Source organism: Hypanus sabinus, chromosome 2 (assembly GCF_030144855.1).
Source record: "Hypanus sabinus isolate sHypSab1 chromosome 2, sHypSab1.hap1, whole genome shotgun sequence".
NCBI lineage: Eukaryota > Metazoa > Chordata > Chondrichthyes > Myliobatiformes > Dasyatidae > Hypanus > Hypanus sabinus.
In genome coordinates this window covers 45,539,108-45,562,661 of record NC_082707.1, presented here as the reverse complement: position 1 = coordinate 45,562,661, position 23,554 = coordinate 45,539,108, and the positions used below count along the sequence as shown (strand labels likewise).

Here is a 23,554-nt window from a genome sequence, read left to right as displayed (position 1 = left end):
GGCAGCCCGCCTTTAAGTTCTTGAATTGCTGTCCTTCCTCCCTTTAGACTATTATTAAACATTGGCTATTTGCCCTAATAGCTTATGTAAGTTTGTGTTAAATTTTCTTTTGATCGTTTTCCTGTGAAGCAGCTTGGGATGTTCTGTTTATATTAGAAGTTTCAAACATATACAACTTGTGTTGTTGGTACTGAGACGATGAATGCAGGACTTTTGGAATGTCTGCCAAGGCAGCAATCAATTAATTACTCATCTTCTTCTCTGAGTGCTCTGATCAAACCCTGGGAGAAATTAGACAATGCAGTACAAATCATAAGCTATATATTCAGTTTTAAAACAAACTTTTCTATCATTAGGTAATTCAAACAATTCAGTGCATTTTTCTACTTCCTGTTTTGCAGTTAAAGACAAAACAAAATGTTGATTTATTTTTTAAACACATTTTTATTCAGGAGACACCTTTTAAGCTTTAGTAAAGTGCACAAATAGTCAACCAATCTAAACATATTGCTTGATTTGTAACTCTTTATACACAATGAAATAGAATTTTACCATGGTAGGTATGGAGCACAGTGCAAATATGAATAAAACATCTTGATCTCAAAACTGTTTGACTTAGAACTAAGCATTGTGTATGTTATTTGAACAAAAGAAATACTTACACAAAGATTTTCATAGCAAGTAATTGATAGAAGTACCTATTTTGCTGTTCTTAATAGTCAGATTAATTTAAATTAAAAATGCAATCAAGATACTAGAACTAGCCACATTTTATTAAATTAAATATTTTTTATTTCAAAATATGCAAATTTGATATCACCACACTGAACACTTTTCAACAGGATTCATTGGAGCTCTTTTAGGACAATGGAATACCCTTCCAAATTCATCAAATTGCGAAACACTTCCAATCACCCTGTTAAAATAAAAATGGAATGTAACTACTTGTGCGATAGACAACTCATTCATTTAACTTTGTGTCCTGTAAGTTTTGTGTTCAAGCAATGTAAAAACCATATAATGAAGATAGAAATGAGAAGGGGTTTCATTCTGATCCCATTTAGGTGATAGCACTGTTTCCTCAGACTAGGAAGCAAAAAGACAGAGAGACGTACTTTATTGATCCCGAGGGAAATTGGGTTTCGTTACACGGCTTCCCAGTTCCCATTGCTGTTAGGTGATCTTTCATGTAAGACTTTTGTTGGGGGGGGAAAGAAAATTGGGCTTGGGTGTCTGCCGTAAACTGCTGTTGGGACAGCCCTACTGTCAGCAAGACACCAAAATCCGCTGTGGATAACCATGGATCACTTTAAGGTTACAGGAAAACGTAATCGTTCTGACCATCAACAGGACACCAGGAGTATCAGCTGTAAATGTTTCAGCATATTCCTAACCATCCCAAGTGCAGGGTAAAGGGGAAATTCTGAGTCAAGATATGCACATTACACTTTCCATTCCTTGAGTGAATTCACTATTTTTCACATTTATCAACTTCATTTAGTTAAGTATTCTCTTTTTTAACCCTGCTTTAGCCATCTTTGTAAAGTTTTCATATTCTGATGAAATATTTAATTAAGTTTTAGACCGTCTAAGAAAAATAAAAGTGGAATCTGTAATGAAAATTAGACTTAGGAAATACCAAATACGTACAAATTGATTGCAGTAAACTAATTCACTTCATGATTGTTAGTTAAATGAATTACTTCAGAGGCTTTCCTGTCATTTAAAGGAGAAAATGTCAATTCATAAAGCACTTGGAAGCTGTGGGCCAAATGAGGGGAGGTGGGCCAAGCTCACTGGACCACACAGACAAGTTGGGCTAAAGGGTCTTTTTCCATCTGTAAAACTATGACTAATTGGATGGAAAAATTATTAATTGTATTTGAGTGCTGACTTCATAATCTTAGAAACAATTTCAAAATTATAGAAGATTTTAAGCACCATTTAGCTCAACTTTTATTCTAATATGACATTTCTACTGCTGGAAAAGCACTGGAGTCGGGCTACGGATAACTGTGCATCACTTTAAAACTACAGGAAAACACCAGCATTTGGCAAGAAATACAGATGCAGTGCAGGTTTTTCTTATCAATCCACCAAACCAATTTTTACCATGTGATTCATTTTGGTAAATGTGTGGACTTCTAACTTGTTATTTATTTAAAAGAATGTAATGTTCTCTCATTTCAAAGCATTTGAGTACATTTCAATGATGCTTGAATGTGTTAAGAATGTTCTCCACTAATTTACCAAAGCATTAGGCAAAACAAATTCACAACTGCAATAATTTTATCTGGGACAAAAGAGAACTGATTTAATAGATTGTATTGGAGAGCAATGTGATGTGAGCAGTATCAGTTGGCCTTTATTTATTGCTATCATGCTATATATGTTGTGCTTATTTTGTTTATTGAATCCTGCTATCTTGCTCTTCTCTACCATCTGTAAAAAAAATCATCAATTCACTTACAGATCTGGCCACCTCTAGGATCCATTTGACCCAGTAAAGATTAAGAACTGAATCATATGCTTTAAAACCAGAACAAATGTCTTGATTTAGGGACTCTGAAATGATGTACAACTTTTACTTTGCTCTTAGCTTTTAGAGAAATGTTAGCATGATTTGAGAATGCCAGTGTAAAGGAAGTCCTTGATTCAGGTTGACAATGAATGAAGAACTGATGAATGAGTGCACTGATGTTTATTTATTAAAGACAACACAGAAAAAGCATTATCACACGAGCAAACTGGAAAAAAACCCAGGAAAATTATGAACATAATTTGGAGAATATATCAGCAAATAAAAATAAACAATAGGCTTGATGGATTAAAACATTGTCTTTGATAAAAATTCAATTTATACTGAGGGGTGAGGTGCCCAGGACTAATATAGACGTCACCTCCAAAAGGCCATCATCCTTTTAGTTAGTTCAATGGATATGTGCTCTTTCCAGATCACTAGTTTTATTACTAATAAACTGGTCATCTTATAAAAAAAGCATAATCAATGTACACAAAATAGATTGCTGTATTTAGCAGATTCATTTCATTGTTTAAATATATTTTTCAGTGCCTATAGAAAAAAATCAAAGAGAATGCACAAGATAATTGAAGGTGAAATGGTACACAGTTGAAGAGGACAGATACAGACTAATAAGATTTAAAGTGCAGTATTGCAAATCAAATAACCAAATTCTGAATAAAAACACAAAATAATGGAACAAACAGAAACTTAAATTTAAGCAGAACATTTCTGACTGAATGTGGGAATGTCAAAATAGGGTAGGAATATAGATCAGATTCCATTTTGCATAAACACAAAGCAGGGCACATTGGTTAAATTACATAAAGAAGATACAGCATATATAAATTAGAATAATTCAAAATCATGTTGCTTATGTCTGATTGTACTGTAGAAAGAGTGCAGCAGAGATTCACCTTGTTTTGGACAATACATGTGTCATATGAAGAGAATAGACTCTGTATCTATTGTTTAAAGTTTAGAAAAGTAAGAGAGAAGCACATGAAAATGATCAGAGAGCTCAACAAGCCATAGGCACGAAGAATAATTTCTTTGTTTGAAGTACCTGGAATGAATGGTCAATCCCTCAAAATAAGCAACAACTAATCTAGGACTGGAGTGAGGACAAAGTTCTTCACTCACAGTGTTATTGATACATCCAAAAGTGAGATCAATAGATTTCTAAATGTTAGAGGAAGTAAGGGATATGGGGAGAGGGTGGAAAAGAAGTGTCCAGGTACAAGATACGCCATGATCTTACTGAATGGCAGATCTGGTTTGAGTGATTGAAAAACCTACCCCTGTTTCTAGATTTTAGGTTTCTTATGATCTTATGAAGATCAAATTTTGAAACGACGAGAAGGACCACATATCTCTACAGTAGGTTGGACATATCAGGAAGGAGTAAAGTGTAATTACCATGAACTTAGTTTTGTTTCATTTAAAGATGGGAGGTCATCACCCTCTAATGGACAGTAAAAGCCTTGAAGATCTGGTGCAAGCGAGCAGTGGTTCCTGGATGAGCATTTTGAAGAGTACTGTTGTGATTAGTGCCCAGAGAGTATGCTCAAAAGGAATTGTAAACCAAACTGAAACCTGGAAATATAGACTTAAACAGAATATTTCTGACCGAGATTGCATTGTTGAAAATCTGTTGATGATGTTATCTGATCAATACATTAATTAGAGGGAGAGAAAAAAAACAGAGGAATAAGTGAAAGCTGTAAATTACAGGTCAGAGCTTCAGGTCAAATAGTGTAAATGAAAAGAGGAAAGCAGTGTTAATATTAAAAATAGATAACCTGTTTGGTTCTGATATAAACAGAGGAAGAACTTATCCTCCATCTGGGAAGCCTCTAACCCAATGACATGAATATCAATTTCTCCTTCCAATGATAAAAAATAACAATTTTCTTTCCCCCTCCCCTCTTCTATTTCCCACTTGCCTCTTCTCATCTGCCTATCATCTCCCCATGGGTTCCCATCTTCCTTCCCTTTCTCCTATAGCCCATTCTCCTCTCCTGTCAGATTTCTTCCTCTACTTTTTCCACCTACCTGGCTTCACCTATCACTCTCTTTCCCTTCCCCTACCTTTTTGTTCTGGCATCTTCCCCCTTTCTTTCTAGTTCTGAAGAAGGGTCTGATCCCTAAACGTCGACTGTTTGTTCACTTCCATGGGTGCTGCCTGGCCTGCTGAGTTCCTCCTGCATTTTGTGTGTGCTATATGTAATTGGTGGATTTGATAACAATCCAGGGTAGATGCAAAACTTTCTGATGGAAGATGAAGTTTTCCTTGGAATTAAGTCACATTGGAACAATGCAGAAGCCATATTGAGGGTGGGATGGAGAGTTAATGTAACGAGCAACTGAAATTTCAGGGCAATCCCTACAGACTGAAGGCAGGTATTACACAAAGTAGTCTCCCACTCTGCATTTAGTTTCTTCATCATAGAGGAGATTGTATGCAAACACCAGAGGCAAGTATAGAATGGAAGAAGCATAAATTAGTTGAAGGAAATCCTACACAATTTCTGTCATTTTTAATGAGATTCCCTCCACAGATTTGCTCAACCCCCACCCTTCCTCCAGCAGCCTGAGGGACCAAACTTTCATACTCCTTATTCCACTGTTTATCTTCACTGAGAAGTTCCCCTTCTGGGGGTATTTTCCTTATACAATCATAGGATGTGCAACACCCACTCATTCAGCTCCTGCCTTCCATACTCCAGGGACCCAAATCATCCTGTAAAGGTGAAGCAACACTTCACTTTCACATCTTCAACTATGGTGTATGGCACTGGGTGGTCATATTGCTCCCTCTCATTCCTAATTCTGAAGAAGGTTTACAACCTGAAACATTGACCCTTCCTCTTTTCACAAAGACCCTGGCATGCTGATTTTCCAGCATTTTCTATATTTACTGCTAAGCTCGAATTCTGCTGAAAGGAAATCATGGTATCTTTGGAGTTGCTGCTCCTAGGGAACAATATAATTACATTTTGGGACTTATATGATCATTCAAATAAAAATCGTGAGAGATGTGCAACTGTGTTAACTGTCCCAGCACGCAAGGTCAGGATTTGCTTGATTTACTCCATTGACTCTTGATGCCATGTGAAATGGGTGAGCAAGCCTCTTGCTTTAAAACCAGTTCCAGCCAAGGAAAACAGACTGCATCAACTTCAAAACAATTGGACTGGACAATAAATGCAATCAAAATGGCAGATTTCATATCCAGAGAACAAACAGAAAAAGTATATTTTTGCAAATTTAAGCTATATACAACAGTATTTTTGAAAAACAATCACTGCAGTTCATTTTTGTTTTGTCTGTATCTGCACTTTAGTTTGAAGAAATATATTTGGAAGATATTGCTAGAGGTGTATATAAGAAAAAAAATCACCATTATAAATGCAAGTATTAATTTATACAATGTGTTCATATAAAATTAAACTCAGTATCATGCGCAGCTACAGCACCTTATTGATTCAACATCATTGAAGGCATCCTGAATCCACCATTGGATTATATTAAGCTGCTTTTATTTCATGCATTATTTAAAGCAATCAAGTATTATAATAAATACCTGTAGTGCTCTGGGGCGTGTTTGTCAGTAAGCAGCTGTAAGTATATGGATTGTGATCGTCTCTTCATACACCAGTTCTAGTGAGGCAATGAAACAATTTAAAACACAATCAAGATTTAATTGCGTAGCCTATATTAAATATCACAATAGCAAATTAAGGATGCAATTGTCTGAAGTTATTTCTGCAGGAGATAATTATACATTTTTTATGTTATATTTAGTGGAAACTTTATTTGTCAATGGGTAAAATAAATGTACAAATTTCTTAACTTCCTGAAAGTAACCATATTTTAGATGTCCTGTAGCAAATTTTATGCAGGGTTACAGTGAGATGCGGCATCTTCCATTCTGGGGAAGAAAGTTTTCCATAGCCTGTAGAAAGGTGACTTTAATCATTGACGAGATTCGTCTATGGCACTCATAACAGTAAGAAGTGGAGTGACATTTAAACAAGCGGGACAGTTTAATTTCAATTCATTTTGTAGATGAAAAGTAGACTAATCTTCTGTCACACAAAAAAAATAAAAAACACCTCATTTTGCCAATGGTAGTAATTGACCGAACATTAGCAAAATAAATGCCAGGTAATTCCTGCTCAGGCTGTGTAATTACATTTTGGACTTCAAGGCTTAGCATGAAATTCATATAAATAGTAAGCAATGGGGAGGATACTGAAAGACTTGAGCAAGCTGATGACATCTGTCACTGAGAAGTATGAGGAGATACTGTTTTTGTAGTACAGTAATAACAAAAGAAGCAAAGCAGCAACCACCCCCGAATGGTATACAGACTCAGAGGACGAGGAAATGGGGATGTGGTATATGCTGCCTTTCATTAACTCCCCACTAATTGAGGAAGAGAGAATATGTGTAGGCCTCCGTTAGTCTCGATGGACCATGGATTTGCGCCTTGGAAAGTTTGGGCAAGGTTGTATGGAAGACCGGCAGTTGCCTGTGCTGCAAGTCTCCCCTTTCCACGCTACGGATGTTGTCCAAGGGAAGACCATTAGGACCCATACAGCTTGGCACCAGTGTCACTGCAGAGCAATGTATGGTTGTGTCTTACTCAAGGACACACATGCAGCCTCAGCCAAGGCTCAAGGCTCAAGGCGACCTTCAGATCACTAGACAAATGCCTTAACCATTTGGCCATGCGCCAACACAAAAAGTGAATATAATGTTCCTATGTTCATGGACTGAAACAACTGATGAAAGTCAATGTAAAAATTATGTAAAGTTTCAGAGTGCACTGGGAAAGTTATCAGAAAATTTGTCTATGAAGGTTCTCAGTCATCCAGGTAATTGTCTATCAGACAGTAGTAAGTCAAGGCAACTCGACTTGCCGTGTTGTCTAGAACATGTCTCACCACTCATGTGAGAGGCTTCTTTAGTTTAGATTGATGGTGGGCAGTTTTACGGTTTATAAACTTCGAGTTGTTTGAAGGTATAGCAATCACATGAGGGTTGTTAAGAGTCATAGAGGCAATGAGAGGGTCATTAGTCTTATCTTTGCATGAATGGAGGTGTGAACTGTTGTGGAGACACTGGGGTAGAGATGTCAGGACTGCATTGTAAGTACAGTAGCTGATTGTTGATGACATACCCCATCCCCTCTGTTCAGGGTTGGGTTTTCCGGCTTGACGAAGATGACTTCTTTAACCCCTCTTTCAAATTACCTGTCCTCCCTGTCCCTGGATCAGAACTGAAGAAGCCTCTCGAATGAGTGGCAAAATGTCTTCTAGACAACACGCAAGTCCAGTTGCCTTGATTTACTACTGCTTGATATTTATCAGAAAATTATATGAGTTCCTTAATTTTATTAAAATTGTTCTTCCCTTTCATGTTGCATTCAGTTCTAGGCACGGTATTTTTGGAAGAAAGACAAACTTTAGAGACAATAATTGAATAATATGAATATATTTAATAATGTGCTGGAGAGATTTAATAATCTGGGTTGATTTCTGCAAAATAGAGATTGTTAAAAGAAAATGCAACAAACAAAGGAATTCAAAGATTGGGAATTGTACATAAAAATAAGTTTTCAACACCAGATTATTGATAGTTTAACAAATCTGAAGATGATTGCTGAGGTTCTGCTGAGTGACAGGAGGATTTTTTTACATTAAAGGTTTGATCTCAAAAGCACTGGTATCAGAGAGGAATGGAAGCTGATTGAACTTTGAATAGTTACATTCAAGAGATAAGCATCTGCCCCCCTCACTGGAACCCCTGCAGTTTGCGTACCGTCTCAACCGCTCAACAGACAATGCCATTGCCATCACCCTCCACCTGGCCCTAACCCACCTGGACAAAAAAGACACATACGTTCGAATGCTGTTCATAGACTTCAGTTCAGCATTTAACACAATCATCCCTCAGAAACTGATTGGAAAGCTGAGCCTACTGGGCCTGAACACCTCCCTCTGCAACTGGATCCTAGATTTCCTGATTGGGAGACCTCAGTCAGTCTGGATCGGGAGCAGCATCTCCAACACCATCACACTGAGCACAGGGTCCCCCAAGGCTGTGTGCTCAGTCCACTGCTGTTCACTCTGCTGACCCACGACTGTGCTGCAACACACAGCTCGAACCACATCATCAAGTTCGCCGATGACACGACCATGGTGGGTCTCATCAGCAAGAACGACGAGTCAGCTTACAGAGAGGAGATACAGCAGCTGACGGACTGGTGCAGAGCCAACAACCTGTCTCTGAATGTGAACAAAACAAAAGAGATGGTTGTTGACTTCAGGAGGGCATGGAGCAACCACTCCCCACTGAACATTGACGGCTCCTCAGTAGAGATCATTAAGAGCACCAAATTTCTTGGTGTTCACCTGACGGAGAATCTCACCTGGTCCCTCAACACCAGCTCCATTGCAAAGAAAGCCCAGCAGCGTCTCCACTTTCTGCGAAGGCTGGGGAAAGTCCATCTCCCACCCCCCATCCTCATCACATTCTACAGGGGTTGTATTGAGAGCATCTTGAGCAGCTGCACCACTGTCTGCCTGGTTCGGAAATTGCACCATTTTGGATCACAAGACCCTGCAGCGGATAGTGAGGCCAGCTGAGGAGATCATCGGGGTCTCTCTTCCCGCCATTACGGACATTTACACTATATGCTGCATCCGCAAAGCAAATAGCATTATGGAGGACCCCACACACCCCTCAGTCAAACTCTTCTCCCTCCTGCCGTCTGGGAAAAGGCACCGAAGCATTTTGGCTCTCAAGACCAGACTATGTAACAGTTTCTTCCCCCAAGTCATCAGTCTCCTCAATACTCAGAGCCTGGACTGACACCTTACTGTCCTATTGTCCTCTATTATTTATTGTAATGGTTGCACTGCTTTGTGCACTTTACACAGTCCTGGATCGGTCTGTAGTCTAGTGTAGTTTTTTTTTCTGTGGTGTTTTTTACATAGTTCAGTCTAGTTTTTTGTACTGTGTCATGTAACACCATGGTCCTGAAAAACATTGTCTCATTTTTACTATGCACTGTACATAGCAGTTATGGTCGAAATGACAATAAAAAATGACTTGACTTGAAGGGGAGGGAGAATAGAAACTAAAGAACAACAGTAGTGTACAGGGAGTGAAACTGTTAAAAGCGGGCACTGATGCAATGAACCAACTGGCCTGATAGTCAGTTTTGGGCCCAGTACTGCTAACTTCAGTAGTTCCCAGGCTTAAGAGGGTGCAGTGTAGATAGGTGCCTCTGTTAGAGTACTTGGGAGATCAGATAATGTGGACTGAATTGGGGATGTTGGGATAAATGAACTGTCAGGAGGAGGACTCGGTGGCAGATGGTTGATTGGATAGTTGTTGGGACAACATGTGGATTGGAAGGGAACTCAAGGTGAGTGTGTGAGAGATGTGAGCAACAGTTGGGATTATTATTGTAATGGGACTTAATAGTGCCCCAGTCTTGCACTCCACTGTGAAATCCTATTTGTTCAGGTAGTGCCCAGTGACAGTTGTTGCTCCTGGAACAGCTTGAAGTAATTTTCCTGGAACGATTGAAAAGTAACACAGCACAGGGAATGGTAATTTGCTGTGTATCTGGTAAAGATGTCTCAATGGAAAATGCCCAGCTGACTCTGGCATTGAAGTGAAACAACCTGGATACAGTTATTACTGTGTTTCACTCTCAGGTAGTTATATTTTTCATTATTAAGTGCTAAAGCAAATGGTGCCATATGACCACATTTCTATAAAAGTGGTTCCAGTTTGAAGTTTTAAGGAGAATAATTCTCCTAATTCATCTGTTTATATTCAGAGCTAAACAATGGCTTTTGGAACCAGTTATTCATTGCTCCTTGTCTGATGCTAGCGCAGTACTGTAAATCTGCAAGGATTAGTCTAGTAGGGCTAGGTTTGAGGAAACGTGACAAGATAATACTTCACATCAAAAGTATTTGCCAGTCAGGTTGCCTTCCTCTTTGTCAGTTTGAACTCCATTTATGTCTAATTTCAGAGAATGCTATTAATACTTTGATTTCCCTTGGCAACTCTGAATTACTCCATTACAGCAAAATTGAATAAAAATAAAGTTCTGATTTGGATCACAAATTGTGTCATATAGCAGGTTCCTCTCATTGTTCTGATGGGCTAGCCCTTCCTACATATAGACTTCAAACACAAGTAAAAAATAAAACAGCTGAGACTGTTTCAGTGTCATGCAGACACACCCAACTCATCTCACACAAGATGTGTTCTGTTTGTGTATCTTGCGTGCAGGAATGAGTAAGTTCTGGGAAAAAATAAGACCTGAAAAGAGCCACTAAGTAAAAATTCAGCAGCAAACGTACTAAACATACGAGATATGCAAATAACAAAAAGTACTAATTGATGAATTAATGTATTGCACGAAGACTAATGTCTGGGATGTTGGAGGAAGATGTTGCGGGGAGACAGATGTTTCCTGGATGGAACATTTACAATGAGTCACTAAACATTGTTTTTACACACCTCTCCTAATAACTATTAATAATGTTAGCAGTGGGAAGGAGTTTGCAAGCAGATTGCTTGTTCCTGAGAGAGAAATCCAATTACTTTTGCAGAACTTTGGTAAAATAAGAACACTGAAGGATTTAGACTTGAATAAACATAGTTGGTACTTTGAGATCAAAAATTAATTTCCCTTCACTTGAGATTTTGGAATGTATTTTTCCGGGTGATTTACAGTACATTTCCATTAACTTTCTTTAAATCACTTAGACCAGGGAAGATATTTGATTTCAGTCAGTCTCCAGTCTCCTGGCTAGGGCTAGGTGGAGGAATATGAAGATCTGAACAAAGAAAATGCATATTATTTCTGCCAAATCTTTCACTGGATGGAGTCCTAAAACTTTGATTAATCTCAATTCAATGATCTATTACCACAAATGTCAGCTCAATGTTTGCTACAAGGGATATAAGGCAGTCTCTAGTTCTATGAGATTATTCTATATACCCTCCTTTTCAAATGGTGATGCAGCCTCAACACAATAAGCTATGTCCCAAAGTGTCACAAAAAGAACAGCAAAGTCTCCTGAACCAAGATTTACATTTTAAATCTGCCTTCCCTCACCCACTAGCCTCCTGCCAGAGGATATGTTAAGAGCCAGCAATCTGTCTGCTTTGCTAGTATATTCAGGATTTTTGGAATGTAATAGAGTCAAGGGTACGGGGAACAGGCAGGGCAGTGAAATTGAAGCCATTCAACTGTGATCTTATTGAATGGGGTAGCAAGCTATCCATTATTTCCCTGGAATCCTGTATTTAATTTTCCTATGTTGACATAGCACATGACTCCAATTGTCCACATGAACTGAACACTCAGAAGGAAATTCTATAATCATTCTGGGGTATTAGAGGATTGGTTTATCAGGAGATTTTTTTTTGCCTCCATACGTGGGCATTACAGTAGAAAACTGGAATAACTTTAATGGCAATTTGATGTTAGGAACTCTGCGGAAAAAAAACTGCACTTTCATCGAAGCAAGACTGAGGATTATTTCAAGGGCAGTCCTGTGGTGCAGTAAAGGCTGATTTATACTTGTGCACACGGGCTATGCTGCAGCCTACGCTGTAGCCCTGATTTTCACTTATGCGTCACTCTACGCCTTAGCGACCATGCCTTGGTGTGCGCCAAAACGCTAGGTGGCAATGGGGTTTCTATGCCACTGTGTTGAGTTTCTTCATGAGAGACATGGACGAGGAAATGCATTTTAAACACTTTCGCATGTCGGAAGGTAGATTTGATGATTTGGTTCATCTATTTTGCATCGGTGTGCAGACATGGCAGAGAAGAAGCAACCTGAAATGCATAGGAGGAAATGAGATGCTACCAAGCGGACCAATCACAGTTGTTGTGGTCTGCATCGCCGCGACAGTGAGGTGTCATGTTTCTGGGGAGGTGCATGTCACCCTACAGCGTAGGGTATGGCGTAGGTACAGCGTAGGGTACATAGTACATATGGCGTAGATGTGACACACAAGTATAGATCAGCCTTTAGTAGAGCCGCTGCCTCACAGTGCTAGAGACCTAGGTTCCATTGAGTGCTGTCCATATTGAGTTTGGATGTTCTGCTTGTGATTGTATGGGTCTCCTCCAGATGCTCTGGTTTCTTCTAGCATGCCAAATATGTTCATTTGACCCAATGAGTGATAGAAGGTGAAATGGAGTTGAAAATAATTTTAAAAAAGAGATTAATATAGGATGAGTATAAACTGAATGGTTGGAGGTGGTGTGGAGTCAAAGGTTCCGTTTCCATATTGTATCTCTCTGCTACTCTGCTGTATTGATCGTCTAGTTTTAAAATCCAATCATATAGCTGTAACAGCTTTTGCTGTGTAAAAAAAATCTTTGGTCCAATGTCATGTTGGAACAACTGAGCAAATGAAACGATTGTGGGGAAAATGTATATATGAGGATTATGGTTTTGTAGAACAAACTTTAAGAGAATTCTGTCAAGAACTATGTTTGTGAGAGTGCATGCAGCTGGATAAATATGAAAAATATTAAAGTACAAGTTCATAGAAAAGTACAGTACCTATAAAAAGTATTCACCCCCTTTGGAAGTTATCAGGTTTTATTGTTTTACAACATTGAATCAAAGTGGATTTAATTTGGCTTTTTTGACACCGATCAACAGAAAGAGACTCTTTCATGTCAAAGTGAAAACAGATCTCTACAAAGTGATCTAAATTAATTACAAATGTAAAACACAAAATAATTGATTGCACAAGTATTCACCCCCCCCCCCCCACCACTTTAATATGACACATCAAATCATCACTGGTGCAGGCAATTGGTTTTAGAAGTCACATAATTAGTTAAATGGAGATATGTTTTGGAGACCTGGGTGCAGTCAAGGTGTGTCAATTGATTGTAGTAAAAATACACCTGACTTGAAGGAGGTAAATACCTGTGCAATCAATTATTTTGTGTTTTATAAATGTAATTAATTTAGATCACTTTGTAGAGATCTGTTTTCAGTTTGACATGAGAGGTTTTTTTTCTGTTGACCAGTGTCAAAAAAGCCAATTAAATCCACTGTGAGTCAATGTTGTGAAACAATAAAATATGAAAACTTCAAGGGGGGGGGTGAATACTTTTCATAGGCTCTGTATGTTCCAATAATTTAGCTTTAAATACTAGAATTCATAGCACAAAAATGGACCAGGAAGAAAACTCTCAACTTGAAGTAGGTATCACAGAAATGAGCAAAGGGTTTTTAAGAGAAAGATTGAGGTGATTAATTTGGAGAGGGTAAACGCAACAAGGAAATGTATTATAAATGATCAACATTTCCATTTCCCTACTGAAAACAGAATGAATAGGTATAGTGGTTAATATTTCTGGTATTAAACATATACACGCAGAGTCACTTTATTGGGTTCATCTATACAGCTGCTTGTTAATACAAATATCTAATCAACCAATCATGTGGCAGCAACTCAATGCATAAAAGCATGCGGACATGGTCAAGAGGTTCAGCAGTTAATCAGACCAAACATCAGAATGGGGAAGAAATGGGATCCAAGTGGCTTTGACGATAGTCCTACATGGAGTGTTTTGAGTATCTCAGAAACTGCTGATGTGCTGGGATTTTGTATGCATAACAATCTCTAGAGTTTACAGAGAATGGTGTGAAAGCCAAAAGGCATCCAGTAAGCAGCAGTTCTGTGGGGAAAAAAGGCTTGCTAATGAGAGAGATCAGAGGAGATTAGCCAGAGTAATTCAAGCTGACAGGTAGGCAACAGCGACTCAGATAACCACGTGTTATAATGGGTTTGCTCAAGAGTATCACTGAACACATAACATGTTGAACTTCAAAGTGGATGGGCTACAGTGGCAGAAGATCATGAACATATACACAGTGACCACATTTTTAGGTGCAGGAGGTATGTAATAAAGTGGCTACTGAGTGTAGCAAAGGGGTTATACCAGAATTTTTCTGGCGCAGTGGCATATATAGATGAGTTGCTACCTCACAGCTGCTAATCATGACCAATGGTGCTACATGTGGGGTTTCCAAGTTGTCCTCTTGACTACGTTCCTCCCAAATCCCAAAAGTGTCAGGTTGGTAGGGTGATTGGCCAATATAAATTGACCCTAGTGTGTTGAGAATGGTAGAATATGGAGAGTAGTTAATGGAAATCTGGGGAGAATAAAACAGGTTAGGATAGGATTGGAGTGAAAATGAACAGAGTGGGGCCGAAAGGCTTCTTTCTGTACTGTTTCTCTCTATGACTCTGTGACATAAAGGAACAAGGAATCTGGTGACCTATCGGAATTGTGAACAAGAGGCACAAGATCAGCCAGGATCCCATTGAAAGATAGAGCAGGCTTGATGTGCTTGAACCCTTCTAAGTTATTATCCAGTCATAACCTCACTTCATACTTTTTAACTTGCGAAGGTTATGGGGATGTTGTGTGGTCCCGTGGCCCTGAAAGTAAATGATTGTGCAGGAGTGAAAAACTGAGATTAGCTGAATAGCACTTTCTTTTACCCAGCATAACATATTCATTCCTGTGCAACAGATCTCTATGATTCCTTGAATATGGATATTTGAATACAATAAGATATTGCATTCCTACGCTTGCCTGATCAATTCATATTATACACGACCTTTTGAATTTTCTGAGAATGCTTACCGAGTCCCAGATCACACATACAAATCTATCACCCCATAGGGATGTAAACAATTTCTTATTAATGCTTTTAATCTTCAAGGAATTTTCAAGGAAAGCAATTGTTTTACCTGAGCAAATGCAATAAAGAGAAGTTGATTATGGGTGTATTTAAGGCCTGGAAGGGGACGTTCAGGGCCGTGATCCCGAATCCATTTCTGATACGCCTGGAATATAAGGAAGATGACTATTGGCTATGGTTTATAGCATTTCACAAAGTGAGAATTATTTATGTGGATTACAAATTTACTTACGTAGTAGGCAAGTTTAAGTCCTCCCATATCAGCAATATTTTCTCCAAGTGTGAGTTGGCCATTGACCTGCAGAGGGAGACAAATAGAGTTGAAGGATATTGATCTGGGATCATCACCAGATGCACATTAATTCTCTTTAAAATTCAATAGATTTTTCATTGATGTCACAGGTATCCTGAAATTGGATGGGGGTTACATGGGGTGGCTGTTTGAAATATTGACTCCTCTTTCTTGTTTTGCTTTATCATTTTTCTATTATGAAATTTTGTTACCAGATGGCAGATTCAGAATCAGATTTGTTATCACTGACTTATATGACATGAAATTTTTTGGTCAGCGGCACCAGCACAATACAATAACATAAAATGACCGTAAATAGCAAAAATAAATAAATTGTGCAACAAAGGATTAACAAGCTAGTGTTCATGCAATTAGCTATTTATCATGATTAATATTATAATTAGCACATGCTGTCTGAATGAGTTGCCCCTTCAGCTAACTTGCCTCACTCAGTACACTTCAATGCATATGCACAATTCAAGGAAGTGACTCGAGGGATTGACACACTCCCATTTCAAGGAAGACTGAAGAGTTACTTTCACTGGTTGCCCCATCTTGGTGCAAACATGATGTGGGAATTTGGATTCTGATACTCAGAAAAGTTTGTACCTGTTGGAAAATCTTCCCATTCAAGTCACATTCTCTTGAATTTGAATTTATTTAAATCTTACATCCATCCCTCAATGTGAGGGAGTAAAACTCTTTGCATTATGACTCCATCACAATGTACAGACGTGTGAATTTTAAGTCTAATGGCTTTTGGAAAGAAGCTGTCCTGTAGCCAGTTGGTCCTGGCATTGATGTTGTGGTACTGTTTACCAGACAGAAGCAACTGAAACAGTTTATGGTTGGGGTGACTGGTGTCCCTGATGATTTTCCAGGCCTTCTTTCTGCACCTGCTGCTGTAAATGTCTTCAGTGGAGGGAAGTTCACATCCACAGATGCACTGGGCTGTCCGTACCATTCTCTGCAGTGCCCAGCGATTAAGTTGGTGCAGTTTGAGTGCCAAGTGGCAATACAGCCAGTCAGGGTGCTCTCAATGGTGCCCCTGTAGATTTGGGGGTTCATGTCGAGCTTCTTCAGTCGCCTGAGGTGGAAGAGACGCTGTTGTGCTTTTTTTGCCACAAAGCCGGTGTGTACAGTCCAGGTGAGATTATTGGTGATGTGTATAATGAGGAACTTGAAGCTACTCACCTTCTCAACTGCAGTACTCTTCTACAGTATATTATTATTAAAAGCAGACTGTGCATGAATTCTGTCAAAACTTTGTGACATTCTGCACTGTGTAGTATTTTATGTCTAAAGAACACTATTGCTTCACAAAAATACTGTTTAAAGCAGATATGTGTTCTTTTCTCTTACTTCATGGTGCATGTCAGTCATGGCTCAGGAGCACCATTATTGCTTCTGATTCCTAGGGCCATGGACTCAGAGACACAAACTCAAAGTTCTACTTGACACACTAATGCAAGTCTTCCAAAGTGTATACTTTTGGGAGTGCTTTCTTTAGGATGAAATAATAAAAGATGAACAAGACCTCATTGCATTACTTGGAGGAGGAAACAATTGGGTTTGCTGACCAACATCACCAAAACAGTCTTTTATAAAGTGTTGCTTTTGGGACTTCTGTGTACTAACTCTAACTCCTGTGGTAGCTACAATCATAATTAGACTTCCAAAAGCATTTCATGAAGTACCCATGATGTGTTTTGGGAGCTTTGTAATAAATACTAATTTGTCTTGCTTTCCATTGTTTTATATACATGATGAGTTCAGAAGCAGAATCAGCTTTACTATCATTGGCATATGACATGAAATGTGTTGTTTTGTGGCAGCAGTACATTGCAATACATAATAAAAACTATAAATTACAGTAAGTACTGTATATATAAAAATAAAAATTAAGTAGTGCAATAAAAGGGGAAAATAGTGAGGTAATATTTAAGGGTTCATTGTCCATTCATAATCTGATAATAGAGGGGAAGAAGCCATTACTGAAACATTGAGAGTGCGTCTTCAGACTTCTGTACCCCCTTTTTGATGGTAGCAGTGAGAAGAGAGCATGGAAAGTGGCCAGTGAAGGAGTGGAGATTTGAGGCTTTGACTCGAGAGGCTTCGACAAGAAGAGGCTGAGGACAAGCTTCACTCCAAGTGAGGTAAGGCCGGGTAAGTTCCTTTCAAAAGAGAAAGTTTCAAAAGTCGAGGCAAGTACTGGGTAAGTCATGGCAGCTGAGATCAGCCCCATGGTTTGTTCATCCTGCAGCATGTCGGAAATCAGGGTACTTCCGGTGTCCCTGACGACTATGTGTGCAGGAAGTGTGTCCAACTGGAGCTTCTGGCAGACCGCATTGAGCGTCTGGAGCTGCAATTCGATTCATACTGGAGCATCCGCGATGCTGAGAAAGTCGTGAATAGCACGTGAGTTGGCCACACTGCAGGTAAAGGCTACACAGGCTGAAAGGGAAGGGACAGTGTAGCAGTAGGCAGGTAGTGCAGGAGTCCCCTGAGGTCATCTCCCTCCTAAACAGATATACTGTTTTGGATACAGTTGGGGGAGATGTCTCATCAGGGGAAGGCAGCAGCAGCCGAGTTCATTGCACCATGGGTGGCTCTGCGGCACAGGAGGGAAGGAAAAGGAGTGGGAGAGCTATAGTGATAGGGGATTTGATTGTAAGGGGAATAGATAGGCGTTTCTGCGGCCGCAAACGAGACTCCAGGATGGTATGTTGCGTCCCTGGTGCAAGGGTCAAGGATGTCACTGAGCGGCTGCAGGACATTCTGGAATGGGAGGGTGAACAGCCAGTGGTCGTGGTGCACATGGGTACCAACGATATAGGTAAAAAATGGGATGAGGTCCTGCAACGTGAATTTAGGGAGTTAGGAGATAAACTAAAAAGTAGAACCACAAAGGCAATAATCTCTGGATTACTACCAGTGCCACGTGCTAGTCAGAGTAGAAATAGGAGGATATTTCAGATGAATACGTTGCTTGAAAAATGGTGCAAGGGGGAGGGATTCAAATTTCTGGGGCATTGGAACCAGTTCTGGGGGAGGTGGGACTGGTATAAACAGGACGGTCTGCACCTGGGCTGGACTGGAACCAATGTCCTAGGGGGAGCGTTTGCTACTGCTGTTCAGGAGACTTTAAACTAATGTGGCAGGGGGATGGGAAAAAGTGCAGAGAGACAGAGGGGTGCAAAATGAGGGTAGAAGCAAAAAGTAGTAAGGTGAAAAGTAAAAGTGGCAGGCAGGCAAATCCAGGGCAAAAAGCAAAAAGCACCACTTTTTAACATAATTGTATAAGGGCTAAGAGTGTTGTAAAAACAAGCCTGAAGGCTTTGTGTGTCAATGCGAGGAGCATTCGTAACAAGGTGGATGAATTGAATGTGCAGATAATTATTAATGAATATGATATAGTTGGGATCACAAAGACATGGCTCCAGGGTGACCAAGGATGGGAGCTCAACATCCAGGGGTATTCAATATTCAGGAGGGATAGACAGAAAAGAAAAGGAGGTGGGGTAGCATTGCTGGTTAGAGAGGAGATTAACGCAATAGAAAGGAAGGATATTAGCCTGGAGGATGTGGAATCGATATGGGTAGAGCTGCATAACACTAAGGGGCAGAAAACGCTGGTGGGTGTTGTGTACAGGCCACCTAACAGTAGTAGTGAGGTTGGGGATGGCATTAAACAGGAAATTAGAAATGCGTGCAATAAAGGAACAGTAGTCATAATGGGTGACTTCAATCTACATATCGATTGGGTGAACCAAATTGGTAAGGGTGCTGAGGAAGAGGATTTCTTGGAATGTATGCGGTATGGTTTTCTGAACCAACATGTCGAGGAACCAACTAGAGAGCAGGCCATTCTAGATTGGGTATTGAGCAATGAGGAAGGGTTAGTTAGCAATCTTGTCATGCGAGGCCCCTTGGGTAAGAGTGACCATAATATGGTGGAATTCTTCATTAAGATGGAGAGTGACATAGTTAATTCAGAAACAAAGGTTCTGAACTTAAAGAAGGGTAACTTTGAAGGTATGAGACGTGAATTAGCTAAGATAGACTGGCAAATGATACTTAAAGGGTTGACGGTGGATATGCAATGGCAAGCATTTAAAGATCGCATGGTTGAACTACAACAATTGTTCATCCCAGTTCGGCAAAAGAATAAACCAGGGAAGGTAGTGCTCCCGTGGCTGACAAGGGAAATTAGAGATAGTATCAAGTTCAAAGAAGAAAAATATAAATTAGCAAAAAAAAGCAGCACACCTAAGGACTGAGAGAAATTCAGAGACCAGCAGAGGAGGACAAAGGGCTTAATTAGGAAAGGGAAAAAAGATTATGAGAGAAAGCTGGCAGGGAACATAAAAACTGACTATAAAAGCTTTTATAGATATGTGAAAAGAAAAAGATTGGTCAAGACAAATGTAGGTCCTTTACAGCCAGAAACAGGTGAATTGATCATAGGGAACAAAGACATGGCAGACCAATTGAATAACTACTTTGGTTCTGTCTTCACTAAGGAGGACATAAATAATCTTCCAGAAATAGTAAGCGACCGAGGGTCTAGTGAGATGGAGGAACTGAGGGAAATACATGTTAGTAGGGAAGTGGTGTTAGGTAAATTGAAGGGATTAAAGGCAGATAAATCCCCAGAGCCAGATGGTCTACATCCCAGAGTGTATAAGGAAGTAACCCAAGAAATAGTGGATGCATTAGTGATAATTTTTCAAAACTCCTTAGATTCTGGATTAGTTCCAGAGGATTGGAGGGTGGTTAATGTAACCCCACTTTTTAAAAAAGGAGGGAGAGCGAAACCGGGGAATTATAGACCGGTTAGTCTGACATCGGTGGTGGGGAAAATGCTAGAGTCGGTTATCAAAGATGTGATAACAGCACATTTGGAAAGAGGTGAAATCATCAGACAAAGTCAGCATGGATTTGTGAAAGGAAAATCATGTCTGACGAATCTTATAGAATTTTTTGAAGATGTAACTAGTAGTGTGAATAGGGGAGAGCCAGTGGATGTGGTATATTTAGATTTTCAAAAGGCTTTTGACAAGGTCCCACACAGGAGATTAGTGTGCAAACTTAAAGCACATGGTATAGGGGGTATGGTATTGATGTGGATAGAGAATTGGTTGGCAGACAGTGGGAGTTAATGGGACCTATTCGGAATGGCAGGCAGTGACTAGTGGGGTACAGCAAGGCTCAGTGCTGGGACCCCAGTTGTTTACAATATATATTAATGATTTAGATGAGGGAATTAAATGCAGCATCTCCAAGTTTGCGGAAGACACGAAGCTGGGCGGCGGTGTTAGCTATGAGGAGAATGCAGGGTGACTTGGATAGGTTAGGTGAGAGGGCAAATTCATGGCAGATGCAATTTAACGTGGATAAATGTGAGGTTATCTACTTTGGTTGCAAGAACAGGAAAACAGATTATTATCTGAATGGTGGCCGATTAGGAAAAGGGGAGATGCAACGAGACCTGGGTGTCATTGTACACCAGTCATTGAAGGTGGGCATGCAGGTACAGCAGGCAGTGAAAAAGGCAAATGGTATGTTGGCATTCATAGCAAAAGGATTTGAGTACAGGAGCAGGGAGGTTCTACTGCAGTTGTACAAGGCCTTGGTGAGACTGCACCTAGAATATTGTGTGCAGTTTTGGTCCCCTAATCTGAGGAAAGACATTCTTGCCATAGAGGGAGTACAGAGAAGGTTCACCAGATTGATTCCTGGGATGGCAGGACTTTCATTTTAAGAAAGACTGGATCGACTAGGCTTATACTCATTGGAATTTAGTAGATTGAGGGGGGATCTTATTGAAATGTATAAAATTCTAAAGGAATTGGACAGGCTAGGTGCAGGAAGATTGTTTCCGATGTTGGGGAGGTCCGGAACGAGGGGTCACAGTTTAAGGGTAAAGGGGAAGCCTTTTAGGACGGAGATGAGGAAGAACTTCACGCAGAGGGTGGTGAATCTGTGGAATTCTCTGCCACAGGAAACAGTTGAGGCTGGTTCATTGGCTATATTTAAGAGGAAGTTAGATATGGCCCTTGTGGCTAAAGGGATCAGGGGATATGGAGAGAAAGCAGGTACAGGGTTCTGAGTTGGATGATCAGCCATGATCATACTGAATGGCGGTGCAGGCTCAAAGGGCCGAATGGCCTATTCCTGCACCTATTTTCTATGTTTCTTTGTTTCTATGTCCTGGGTGGTAGAGGTCCTCAATGAAGGATGCTGCCTTTAGAAGCTGCCCTTGATGCTTGGGAGGCTAGAGTGCATGATGGAGCTGGCTGAGTTTAGAACCTTCTGCAGTTTTATTCCGATCCTGCGCAGCGGCCCCTCCGTACCAGATGGGGATGCACCAGTTATAATACTTCCAACGGTATATTTGTGGAGATTTGCTGTGGTCTTTTGTGACATTTCAAGTCTCTTCCAAACTCCTAATGAAATATAGGTGCTAACATGCCTTGTTGTAATTGCATCAATACGTTGGGCCCAAGATAGATCTTCAAAGATATTGACACCCAGGAACTTGAAACTGTTCACCTTTTCCACTGCTGATCCCTTGATGAGAACTGGTGTGTGTTCCTTGGCTTCCTCTTTCTAAGGTCCACAATCAATTCTTTGAACTTACTGACGTTGACTGTAAGGTTGTTGTTTCGACACAATTTAACCAGCTGATAAATCTTGTTCTGGTACACCTCCTCATCACCATCTGAAGTTCTGCGAACAATATATATGTCATTGGTAAATTTACAGATACAGACGGCATTTGAGCTGTGCCTAGCCTCAAAGTCAGGGGTGTAGAAAAAGTTAGAGCAGTGGGCTGAGCACATATCCTTGAAGTGCGCCAGTGTTGATTATCAGTGAGGAGATGTTATTTCTGATCCACTCAAACTGCAGTTCTCCCGGTGAGGAAATCAAGGATCCAGCTGCAGCGGGAGGAACAGTAGTCCAAGTTTTGAAGTTTGCTGATCTGCTATGTTGAATGCTGAGCTGTAATCAATAAACAGCAGCCTGACATTGGTATTATCATCGTCCAGAAGATCCAAGACCAAGTAGAGAGCCAGTGAGATTGCATCTGCTGTAGATCTATTGTGGCGATAGGCAGACTGCAGTGGGTCCAGGTCCTTGCTAAGGCAGGAGTTGACTCTAGCCATGACCAACCTCTCAAAGCACCTCATCATGGAAGACGGTGAAGTGGGCAACAATTATTGATGCAGCTCATCCTGCTCTTTCTGCTCATTGGTATGATCGACACCTTTTTGAAGCAGGTAGGAACCTTCAATTGCAGCAGAGGGAGACCAAAGATGTCCTTGAACACTCCCACCAGTTAGCTGGCCTTACGGATATTGGGATGTTGGCCTCTGAGAGAGAAATTGCAGGGTCACCAGATGCTGCAGCGATTCGCACAAGTCTAATCTTATTGTCCCTTTCAAAGCATGCATAAAAGGTGTTGAGCTCATCTGGGAGCGAAGCGTAACAACCTTTCACGATCTTGATTTTGCTTTGTAGGAAGAAATGGCCTGCTAACCCTGCCAGAGGCAACATGTATTCGATTCTATTTCTTACCTCAGTTGGAATTGTTTTTTCACCCTTAAAGAAGTCTTCCATAGGTCATATCTGGACTTCTTGTATAGTTCTGGACCACCAGCCTCGAATGCCACAGATCTTGCCCTCAACAGACTATGAAACTTCTATTTCATCCATGATTTTTGGTTTGGGTAAGTCCTCTATGCTCTCAAAGACACTCACTCACCCGTAGAGGTCTTGACGAAATTGGTGACAACTGGGGTGTATTCAGTAAGTCTTGAAAATGAATCTTTGAATATTGAGCAGTTCACTGACTCAAAGCAGTCCTGTAAGTACTCCTCCACATCCCTTTAACATACCTTCTTGGTCCTCACCACTGGTGCTGCAGTCTTAAGTCTCTGTCTATACACTGGG

The 23,554-nt window shown here is 40.2% G+C and overlaps 1 protein-coding gene across 1 annotated transcript in view; it reads right to left on the bottom strand.

Moving 5' to 3' along the window:
* Positions 1-455: 455 nt before the first annotated feature.
* LOC132378426 (endothelin-converting enzyme-like 1) overlaps positions 456-23,554 on the bottom strand; it is a 122,361-nt gene continuing 99,262 nt past the window's right edge. The window contains exons 14-17 of the mRNA XM_059945337.1: positions 15,539-15,604; positions 15,356-15,451; positions 6,108-6,184; positions 456-916 (exon numbers count right to left, since the gene is read on the bottom strand). Coding sequence (XP_059801320.1) covers positions 817-916; positions 6,108-6,184; positions 15,356-15,451; positions 15,539-15,604 — 339 coding nt within the window. The 3' untranslated portion in view covers positions 456-816. The remainder of the gene's footprint in view (positions 917-6,107; positions 6,185-15,355; positions 15,452-15,538; positions 15,605-23,554) is intronic.